Source organism: Macrosteles quadrilineatus, unplaced genomic scaffold (assembly GCF_028750875.1).
Source record: "Macrosteles quadrilineatus isolate MER2022 unplaced genomic scaffold, UCM_ALF_1.0 Scaffold_3__2_contigs__length_128488019, whole genome shotgun sequence".
NCBI classification, from domain to species: domain Eukaryota; kingdom Metazoa; phylum Arthropoda; class Insecta; order Hemiptera; family Cicadellidae; genus Macrosteles; species Macrosteles quadrilineatus.
In genome coordinates this window covers 54,715,378-54,727,630 of record NW_026542596.1, presented here as the reverse complement: position 1 = coordinate 54,727,630, position 12,253 = coordinate 54,715,378, and the positions used below count along the sequence as shown (strand labels likewise).

General features: G+C 33.3%; 1 protein-coding gene across 1 annotated transcript in view; it reads left to right on the top strand.

The window, feature by feature from the left end:
* The first annotated feature begins 2,808 nt into the window (after positions 1 to 2,808).
* LOC128989211 (TELO2-interacting protein 1 homolog) overlaps positions 2,809 to 12,253 on the top strand; it is a 30,266-nt gene continuing 20,821 nt past the window's right edge. The window contains exons 1-4 of the mRNA XM_054411084.1: positions 2,809 to 3,179; positions 5,623 to 5,759; positions 7,460 to 7,637; positions 10,278 to 10,455. Coding sequence (XP_054267059.1) covers positions 2,923 to 3,179; positions 5,623 to 5,759; positions 7,460 to 7,637; positions 10,278 to 10,455 — 750 coding nt within the window. The 5' untranslated portion in view covers positions 2,809 to 2,922. The remainder of the gene's footprint in view (positions 3,180 to 5,622; positions 5,760 to 7,459; positions 7,638 to 10,277; positions 10,456 to 12,253) is intronic.

Here is a 12,253-nt window from a genome sequence, read left to right as displayed (position 1 = left end):
TTAATTGTTACCAAATTTTACATACATGTAGAATTCATGTTTATATACCTTCGTTTCATGTTTCGTGTATATAGTTTATTTATAAGTACCTTTTATTGGCGATTGACCCGGGTCAACAAAATGAAATTAGCTTTTACGGCAGTTTTCTGTTAATAAAATAGGTAACTATTTTTTAATCGTTACCAAATTTTACATACGTGTAGAATACAAATAAATATATCTTCGTTCCAAGGTTCATGTATATAGTTTAATTCTAAGTACGTTACCTTTTTAAGGCAATTGACTCCGGGTCAACAAAATAAAATTTAATATTTTTGGTGGTTTTTTGTTAATAAAAAAGGTAAATATTTATTAATTGTTACCAAATTTTACATACGTGTAGAATACATGTAGATATACCTTCGTTCCAAGTTTCATGTATATAGTTCGATTATAAGTACCCTTTATTGGCGATTGAACCGGGTCAACAAAATAAAATTGGCTTTTACGGCAGTTTTCTATTAATAAAATAGGTAACTATTTTTTAATTGTTACCAAATTTTACATACGTGTAGAATTTATGTTTATATACTTTCGTTCCAAGTTTCATGTATATAGTTTATTTATAAGTACCTTTTATTGGCGATTGGCCCGGGTCAACAAAATGAAATTAGCTTTTACGGCAGTTTTCTGTTAATAAAATAGGTAACTATTTTTTAATCGTTACCAAATTTTACATACGTATAGAATACATGTGGATATACCTTAGTTCCAAGTTTCATGTATATAGTTTAATTATAAGTACCCTTTTTAGTCGATTGACCCGGGTCAACAAAATAAAATTAGCTATTTTGGGCGGTTTTTAGTTTATAAAATAGATAAATATTTTTTAATCGTTACTAAATTTTACATACGAGTAGAATACATGTTTATATACCTTCGTTCCAAGTTTCATGTAAATATCTACATTCCAAGTGGTTTTTTTTCTTAATATATTGAATTTGTTGACCCGGGTCAACAAAATAGGGAGTCCCAATCAACAATAATAATAATAATAATTTACATGATTATGCCTTCTGACGTCATTAGAGCTTACGAACTAAAAAGTTCGATTCACACACATCAGTTACGGCACGTTGCAGTCCAGTCACTCAGGAACGTCTCAGTTAACAAAAATATTCTTTAATGGATTTTCTATTGTGCTATCTACACTTATCGGTCGCAGTTCCGCCAGTGTGTGGCTCTGCCGGCATCCGTCAGTCAATTTCAGATTTCTTTCCACCGATATATTTGGATTATTCGGACGCCTGACGGACCTGTTTGAGGTCAGAAAATAGTGTTTTTGTTGTTTAAATGATTGTGTTTATATACTGTTTGTAACAATTAACAAGATGGACAGTGAAAATTTGATAGAACATAGGTTTATAATTTAAAAATTTTGTCAGTAAATTACTGGAAATTTTAGAGACGGAAGACTGACTGATACCAACTACCGGACAGTTGACTGAGAAATTGCGGATGCAACTGAGACTGGACTGTAACTGGACTGTAACGGAACTGTGACTGAACTGATATGTGTGAATCGACCTTAACAAGAGTTTTTAGACACAAGCCAGTAGCTTTTGATCGTTCGAAACTGGACCAAGCTGTTCATGATCATTGGGCTTTAAATAATGAGGAATGACAGCATTAATTAACATTTAATTACAATTAAATTTAAATTAAATTACAACACTAGAAACAAAGGAATCCATGCTCAACAACACAGACTAAAATTTTTTGAACAAAAACCTCATTATTCCGGTTTAAAAATTTTTCAGGCACAGCCAAAACAACTTCAAAACATTAAAAAAATCTCAAAATTCAAAACAGAAATCGAATCTTTCCTGACAAAAAATAGTTTTTATGATGTGGAAGAATTTCTAAATTTCACAAAACAGAGCCCTTTGGCCTAGGATGTGATTTTCTCACTATACAGTAAGTTATTTTTTATTATTATTAGACCTTAACCATTGACTATACTAACCTATTGACCTGTCCAATTCCTGCCCTGGACTACGGACGGAAACTTCAAGTATTACATGTATGAGGATAGCTAGCTGATGAAACAGCTGATCTTTAGTCAGTTACAGATTGCCTCGTTGTACCTACTTAAGTCATATTTGAGTTCAAATATGCACCTATGTGGGGTCCCCATCTTAATTGATAGAGTAACTCAATTACTAATTTATTGAACCGAGTATAGACATTTACATGTACTGCCAGTGCTGGTCTGATTATGTCATAATAATATAATATACGATGATATTAAACTAATAAATTATATACACTATAAAACTAATAAATTATATAATTATATAAATTATAATAAACTAATAAACTAATAGGTTGTGTTGCTAGCCTAGTGGTTAGCGTCTCGGACTTCGGTGCGGGAGGGACGGATTCAATCTAATCCCCGGCACATCCACTAAAACATTTCTCTCGTGACTCTCTTGTGAAATGGCTCTGGCGTATAAAAAAAAATAAATAAAATTAACTTACGAGTTATAATCACCGAGACCTTTAATTAATCATACTTATATATTTATAATTATAATTAAGTAATTAAAGACTGTATGATTAAGTCCACTGCTTGCAGTATTAAAAATTTATTTAAAACCAGTAACTTAATCTTTGAGATAGACGTCATGTTTAAAAGTACGCTACATAGTCACATGAAACAAACCAGATCAAGATTTAAGGATAAGAAAAAAAGTCAATAAAGAAAAGAATATCATTTTGACATTTTAAAGCTGTTCAAAATAAATAATAAAAAAATATGTTTAGGTTATGTTTAATGTTTAGCATTAGCATTTAGCATATCCACAATGGAAATTGTTAACATAATTTAGTGTAATACCTACTTCTACTCTTAATTAATTAGTACTGCTTGGAAATGTAATAATGAAATTGGCGGAAACACGTCTTGTACAGGAAGAAGTGCAAATGGCATTAAATCAAAGGTCGAGTGATGATGATAACATCAACAATGCCATATTTACAGCTTTGAAACCAGTTTGTGATCAATTAATAATAAATATTAATGATAAGTCGGTCAGCAACTTTACTTATGTTCTAGAAACTCTGCCTTCCAAAGCAATACAAACGTTTCAGAGCTACATTTGTTTTCCCATTGAATTACAAATTCTTCGATCTTCTAGGTAACTTAAGTAAAATATTTTAAGTGTAGGGCCTAGAACAAGTATATACCTAAACGTAAAATGAGAGTAATGATAAGGATTAACTTAATGATGGACCTAAGTCCAAATTAGCTAGCCTAGCTTAAACACCATAAAGTACATACAAGTAGAATACATGTTTATATACCTTCGTTCCAAGTTTCATGTAAATATCTACATTCCAAGTGTAGATGTTTATCTGACCAATGGGAATTTGTACGCTCTTATATTTTAAACATCTTTGCCACCAAGACTGATATTCGAATATAGGCCTATAATAGGTTACGTACCTTGTTCCGTCTTCAGTCTTAACTTGTCTATGGATGACTAGTTTCGGGTACAAAGACCCATTATCAAATCCTTATTTAAAACATCATATTGAATAGGTAGGTCAAATATCCGACGTGAGTCTTCATCAATGTATACATGCAGGTCGACGACACATAAAGTTTACACATTTAAAAAACAAAAGTTACAAATACATTTACGATAGGCCGGCCACATTGAATACGGGACAAACCGACCGTTTATTAAATAGGCTCTTATATTGGCAACACTGATTAGTTTTTGTTAGTAATGCGCAATTGTGAGATGTTTGAACAATCGAAATGTTCCTTCTTGAGATGTTCCGCTTATCGATTGTTTCGATTGCTTAGCGAGAGGTTTGTACAATCAAGATGTTTCTCTCGATTGTTGCATTCGTTAAGCCTTTACGTCTGTTTGGATCTGTCAAAATTTCTGGAGATTTGTTATGGGGAAAGTTTGTTCTTTTTCTAGATTCTTATAGAATAGTAGACTATTATGCACAACATATACTGCTGACATATGAATAAGCACTTTCGTCACTCATTCATGACAACAGAAATAGAAAATTGTTTTAAAGTAATGGGTGGTAAATAATACTGTTAACTAAACATTTATAAGAACCTTCTGTATCGTTACAAACATTTAGATTTAAATAGGCTACCATACAAACATTTTGTTTGTAAAATATATCGTCTTGTCAATAGTTTTTATTGGGTGGTATTAAGTTCCGTAGATAAAGTAAGTGATATATCCATAAATCTTCCTTGCTATTGAAGTAGCCTACAGTAAGATATACAATAACTTATACCTCTTTTATTGGGGGTAAATCCCCAGCAGATGCAATAGAAATTAGATGATAATAAATGACGATGCCGCACTTAACAAAATAATCGCCATGAACATCTCGTAGAAAAGGCTCTCGGTAAGGACTTCTTGTCTCTCGGTTCTCTAGACGAGACGAATGCGAGAAAGGAGAGAAGCGGTGCTGAAACGCAACAATTGTCATGAACATCTCAATAATAACCTCTTGGTAAGAACCTCTTGCTAAGCAAAATTACAATCGAAACGTCTCAAGAGGTTAAAACCAATGAAACGTTTCGAGTGTAACATCTCGCAATCGTGCATCACTAGTTTTTGTGCTTTCCGTTCACAATACCTTCCTCCCTGACCCTCCGGTAGAATATCGATAAGTTTTGCCCTGAGGAATGCCTAACTTAGTGTGAAAGTTTTTTTGTTTTTCCGGTCAGTCAGATTTGTTGTTTAGGTGTTCTATACCGATATTCTGCTGTCGATCAAAGTGACCATAAGCTTACATGTGTTCTATAACGTAGACGTTATTGAAAGTTTATTAATCTTTTGTGGTGATTTAGTTATAAGTTAAAGTTACATTATTCCGAGTTGTCTTATCAGCATACAAATGAAATATTCTTTGTCCCTACATAACTTAGTTAGTATTAGTTTTATGTATATTTTTACGTATAATGGACCAAGTAAATCTTAAAAAAGGTTAAAATTATAAATGTTATAAATATTTCTCAGGTAGGCTAATTTTTATAAACTATAGGCCTACCAGTATTTATTCATTTAACCGTTCGTTTTATTTTTTTTACCTTAATATAAATTTAAAACGATTAAAAAAGGTTAAAATGCATATAATAGTCAACATGTGCAAAACCAGGAAAACAAAGACGACGGAATATAATGCATAGATTATAAGTCAGATAGATGATAGCAGTTTTTCAAACTACGTAAGTTTAGAATTTTGTGCTTCTGCTGCAAATTAATTAGGCTATTCTGTATAGACAGGTGCCTGACACAACCCGAACCCGCCATTTTAGTCAGTTAGTAGTAGTGCTAGAGATGTTTTTTTTTTTTTTAAGAAAGAGAAAAAAATGTAAATTTAGTTTGTTGCTTTTTGAACCCAATTGGACCGCGCCGACAAGTTTTGTGAACTTGGCGAGGCCAAGCTGTTGTATTACCATAAATACATATATTTTAATTTTGAATTTGAATGACCGGATGTGTTCTTTCATGTTATAACAAACATATGGTCTTGTAAGTAAGTTTTAAGTTAGGATTGTGTTTTATTTTCTAAACCATGGGTTTTACATATTTTCAGTAATCAGCAAAAACAGTTGCTAATAGACTTGCTGCGTAAGGATGTACTTATACGATCTGACATTGATTCAGTTGACGTTCTTCTAAGGATCAGCATTTTACTCTTCAAACAAATAGCTTCCAGTGACCAAACTAAAGGTAACTTTATAATTTCAATAGCCTACTTGTGTATGCATCTTTTGCAGATCTATGCTTATGGAATTTTGAATGAAATAATCACAATCTCTTTCAAACTTAACTGTTAAAAACCCGTTAACTTTTCAAGATATGTCAGAAATTTAATCCATCCTTATTGCACCAAGATTTAGAGACTAAGCTATAACCACTTTGCCAGCAAAATATTTATTTTGCCCGAAACTATTTATAATCTTTTATTATTATTAATAATTATTAGTCCCAGTGGCTTTTAAAGTTCCCATGTTATCCATATGAAGAACATATTTATTTTGTTTACATTATGACCAATTATCAATCAATCAATCAATTATCAATTATTTAAGATGGGGACGCCACTATGTGCGTATTTTAACCCAAATATGAGTGTAGGATGAGTGGCGCAATCTTGTAGTCTTGTTAGTGACCGACAATCCTCCTTAGGTCCGACATGTTCCTTAGACACAGCTGTTAATTAATAGCCCATACAGCTAATGGCAACTAAGGGATCTACAGTTTATAGTGGAATCCGAACCAAATTTTTCCTTGTAATTTATGAATTGGTCTAATTATCAGGATAGCACTGCGGATATCCGTAGTACTCACTAGTGCAGACGTTAATCCACACCAGAAAGCATCGCATCCACAGTGCATCCCTATAAATATCCACAATTCGTGACCTCCTATTAGCTGGATTACAGGACGCCGCCACCCGATCAGCTGGATAGTTAAATTGCTGTTGATATTTTAGTTGCAATTTAAGGAAACGTGTGCTACAAAGAATATTTAACATATTTCTAGATTAAATAGTTCCAAGATATGTTCACATCTATAAAAACGGTAAAATTGTAGGTAATAAATTTTTAAACACTTATTGTAGCCTACATTGTATAATTTTACCCAGGCAAAGCCGGGCTTTGCTGCTGGTACTTCTTATAACTCGAGTGAGCGTAGCGAACGAACTTCAACCAGGACGTGATTGAGCCATGCGAACGAGATCATCTTGAAAATTAAGAAGTTAAACGGGGCAAAGCCCGCGGGTTACAGCTAGTAAAGCATACAAATTTAAACTTAACATTGATTGATTTTTTTATTTATTACTTGTAAATTTTTTTGTATTTACATTATATTTTTGTGTTAGGCTACATTGTTATTTGTTGTTAGTCAGTAGAACTGTTTTGGTAAATCTTTATCTAAATGGCCCTGGTGTTGGAATTTGTAAATAAAATAAATAAAAAAACCGTTATATAGAAAAGGACATCTCAAAGTATCGTCTAGGAACAAACCAAAGGCTAGAGGGAGCGATGCCCGAAACAAATTACGTGTTTAGTTACCATTCACCCTTCTTTTAGACCGGTTAAGTAGGACGGATGAAAAAGGGGTGTTACCGAGAAACCCCTTATTGAATCAAGTATTTAGCTTAGTATCCTTTGAATATGCATTTACACAATGTTATCAGCTGATACATATTTTATGACAATCATTGTGTTTTGATTTTACAGTTTTGTTTGGTTATTTAAAATGAATTACAATTTATGATTATTTTATGTTAAACATAATTCACCATGTACATCCTTTTGCCATCTTTTCAATGACTAGTAGCAAAGTAGCCTATATTTTTTTTGTCATATAAGTTAGGCCTACTAAATAAAGCATTAGTCTTACATAGTAAATGATATTTCTAGTTGCTGAAGTTTCGGAGGAATTGAAGTTGAGTGTTGCCTTGTGCCTGACACAGCTATGGAAGTCTGTTACAAGTTCAGTTTTGCACGACGTGTATTGTAAAGAAAAATTTCCTAAGATTAGTCCAGTTATCTACATGCTAGTGCAGTTGGCAAGAAATGAAAAATGTATCAATCTAAGGTAGGTGGCACTCAAATATAAAATGTATATGTTTTTATTTTGTATTTCCGTCATTAGCAGATGTTCAGGTCCGGATTCTGCTTGCTCAAATAAATGTAGATTCCGTCTTCCAGGAGTTTTTGGTGTTCAGCAAGTACTCTAAAAGATTTTTGGTAGCCTATTTTTTATGTAATATCTCCGCTTTATATAAATTGACTATCATTGTTTTATATGAGTGAAATTTTTTGAAATTATAAACTATGCCCCAAAATATGTTATGAGTTTTGAGTCGTAATTATGTCGTTGACTGATAGATTTGTTAGAATTGTATTTAATATTCTGAGACAATAATCTAAATACATTAACTAACTTATGATCTTCCTTGTTCTCAAACCCCCTTATTTCGTTTTAGCCTGAGTTACATGGATAAATTATGGTGTGACAATTTTGGCAAGAGAAAACCATTACTTAAACACATACAAAAACGTCAAAAACATTATAATTTTAGCAAGTTTTCCATTATAGGGTATAAGCTATTAGCCTACCTTAGGTTTCATGGTAAGACCTGGACCCAGGGCCAATTCGCTTTTTCATTTTGAGGTCCTCAGAAGCTAAAAACACCATTCCTTCAAATTCATAATTATGTGTCTTTTAGCACAATAACTGGAGCAAAAATGATGTGTTTTTTATGAAATTTGGTATAAACGTGTAAACCTACATTTTTTCTAACAAGTTTGCGAACCAGAATGGTCGGACTATGAGAACAGGGGTTTATGGGGTAAAAATGTGGTTTTCCCAATGTTTCACCCTAAAAAGTTAAATTTTGCAATTCCTTTCCAAAAAACTTTGTAGAGCTAAAAAAAAAACACAAATAATTTAGTACCTATATTTAAGTGTTGTTGTAGGCCTATGCCTAAGGGTTACAGAAAAAGTTCCAAAAAAGTACATTAATTTTAAATAGTCATGTTATTCTTATGGAGATAATAAAACTTTTATAGCTTGCTTGTGTATGGACATATTTTAATGAAATTTGTAAAATTTGTTTAGGTACTTCATACTAAGATATCAATATTTCAATAAAAACCACACCTTTTGTCTTCCCTGTAGCAGCAAACCTAAAACTCATTAAAATTATGATTTTTGAATCCTATACTATAATACGAGCAATGTTTGCTTGTATGCTTGCTTGCTTGCAGAAAGATCTCGAAAACGGCTCCGACGATTTTCTTCAAATCTTGTAAATGGTTAATTTTTGGCCTAAAAACGAGTTTACTGCAGTTAGAACTGCCAACAAAAATCTAACTACGGAGAAAAATGAAACTGAAAGTCACATTTTTTTAACATTAGTCTTATGGGTTGCTAAGTAACCATCTTGGCTGAATTAAATAACTAGGAAAAAGTAAACAAAAGACTTGTAAGTTCTAACACATGTGTTCATGAAGGCATCTACACACAGTATACTAGAAATTACTAAATACAGTACAAAAGCAAAAACGTCACTTGTTACTATTGAGCAATGATTATACTGAAGCTTACTCGATACATTGTAGTAAAGGCTAACTGAGCAGTGCGGAGTGTGGGATCTGTTATGACAATTAGATTAAGGTAGATTTCCCATCCTTATGGAACAGCTGAAGCCAATTTTATTGTTAGTTCTGTCCGGTTTTCTGTAGATGTCGTGCTTTGTTTACAATTTGTTTCTTGTTATTTCAGTAATTTAAAACCTCGTTTAACCAAATAATACTATTTAATCATAAACGATAACTCGTTCACTATATTACCGTACTATATTACTATAGTACTATCGTTAGCCAAACAGTGAGACACAAATAATGAGAAACTAACCCTAAAATAATAAAAACAAATTGTGAACAAAACACGACATCTATAGAAAACCATACAGAACTAACAATAAAAGTGGCTTCAGCTGTTTCATAAGGATGGTAAGTTATCTGCAATCCTAAAATGCTATGGGAAGGTAAGGAAACCGGTCCTTGACGTAGGAAGTGGTAAAGGAAATACTGTAGTAAAGGTGAGCAGTCCGGAGTGTGGGAACTGTTAATGACGATTAGATTAAGGTATCTACAATCTTAAAATGCTATGGGAAGGGAGGAAAACAGGTCAGAGACGTAGGAAGTGGTGAAGGAAGTAGTCAAGGCGAGCAGTTCGGAGTGTGGGAACTGTTTATGAGGATTAGAATAAGGTATTTGCAATCTTAAAATGCAATTGGAAGGGAGGGGAAACAGGTCCGCGATTTAGGAAGAGATGAAGGAAGTAGTTAAGGCTAGCAGTGTGGAGTCTGGGAACTGGAAACCTATTGTAACAGTTAGATTTATGTATCTGCAATTGAAATACTGAATTGCTATGAGAAGGGATGGAAACATGTCCATGACGTAGGAAATGGTGAAGGAAGTAGTAAAGGCTGACATCGCTGAGTGGGGGAATGATTTCCCCCGAGCAAAGCTCGGTCCCCAGGTACTAGGAATTAAACCTGACAATTTTAAGGGAATAATTTATTTTGGAATTCCAGCCAGGTAGATGGAAATTTGCTTAGTCTGCAGGTTTGCTGCGGTGGAGGTATTTAATTTTGTCTTCTTCCTGAAATTATGTCCATAGGCTAAATAATTGTTTAATTGTAACCTAAAGTATTTGTTTACACAGGGTAGCAGCACTAGAATGCCTCCAAGTGTTCTGCAGGGTACATAATGATGCCAGCTGTGACGACGCAGTGTTGCAAAGTAGAGTGAGAGATGTGGTCAAACTCATGTTCCCAGGCATCATGTCCTGCTGTCTACAAGTAGCTTCCGAGCCTGCCACGCTCAACCATAAAGTTACATGTGTAAGTATGTTATGTCTTAAATCACATACCTCCTCATTATCTGTATATCAGTCACTGCAGTGATATGGTACACAATTGGTGCTACTTGGTAGAGAACTTTGATCATTCGCATTGCTGTACTTTTGTGTAAATATTTTCACATATCTTATATATTAAAAAATTTAGTTTTTCTTTTCCGAGTTTGTTTGGCTCTTCTACCCGACCGATTTTCATGATTGAGGTCTCAAATTGAAGGTATTGAAGGATGTATTTCACCAATATAATCCTATATATTTTGGTCTAAGAACCTTCAGTGAAATACTGACTTTCATTTAAGCTATCCGTTATTAAAATCGGACCAGTTTCAACCAAACACAAGGTGAACAACCAACATAAAAATTATTTTTATAAAAGGTTTTTCTATGATAAAAAATGAATAGATCAGGTGGTAAATAAAATAAATATTTTGAGATGGTAAATAAACTCTTCAGCGGCTGTTTAAGAATAACGAAATTAACATTGCTCTTATGCCGGGCAAATCCAAGATGTCCGTTGGCTTCCATGGACTCCGCTTGGAAATTAATTCAAAACAACAAAGACAATTTTTTATCTCATAGTATGCAAGATATTTAAATTATAATCACTTTGGTGTTTGAAAAACTATTTTTGGATGATAATTAACTCTTCAGCTGCTGTTTGAAATGATCCAAGATGGCCGCTAGCCTCCAAGGACTCTTAAGATACCAACACACAAACTTGTGACGTAGTTTAAGAATTCAGATTGAGTTGCCTTGTGAACTTACTGACTAAGATCAGTTATGTTCCGATTAAGGTAGGAACAAAAATCATTATTAATTGGGTGTTTGTTCAAATTACCCCCTTTGTCAAGATGGAAAGAAGGGATTAGCAGTTAGGCTAAGCTTGAATAGGTTAATAACATTATAAACTGGCTACTTTTAAGACAACTACAGCTACCTGGGTTAGAATTTTAGGATGAATTTGATTGCAAGATGAGAGTATAACAGAGTGAGATATATTGAGCCTTGTTGGACCAGCTATTTCTTTAGTGAGTCGTGAGATTAAAAGTCCCTAGGACAGCTGGGCCTAGTTACGTCCATCAACAAATTACTGCCTTTTTTAGGATTGATATGGCAACCTTGTGAATACCAGGCGAGCCTTCAGCTATTGTTTTGAAGCATGACCCATACAGTGTAGGATGTTTTCTTACGTGTTCACGTAATAGGGCTGCTGATATATTAAATTATAGTAGTAAATAAAGCACAACTGAGTACCCTAAAATAATAATTATATAAATATTTTTATTGTAGAAGCTACATGTTTTGGACATGAGTCCATTTTTAACCGACTTCCCCACTACCAACAAAAGGAGGAGGTTCTCAATTTGTTTGTGGCGATGTTTTTTTTTTCTATGTATGTTCACCAATTTCTCTGTGATTCTATTACCGATCAGTGTGGTTCCACCACCAAAATAACCAGGAGAGTTTCTATTTGGTACCTTATATATTATGTTTAAGTATAATATTTGTTTCGGTGAAAAATTCTGAAAACCTTAAATATTCAACATTTATTTTGTTTACATTTGTGCAGATTGTTTACATTTGTGCAGAGAAGGCAATAAATAATAATAACATTCCTACAGCTGTTAGTTGAAACCATTTAAATGAAGCTACAGACAATTCTTCATGATACAGTTGCTTCATATTGATCAATAAACTGTTTCTTGCCATGGAGCCTAAATGAATTACATTGAGAAAAATGCATTTTGTTTTGGTTACTATAAAAAATGTATTTTAACGTT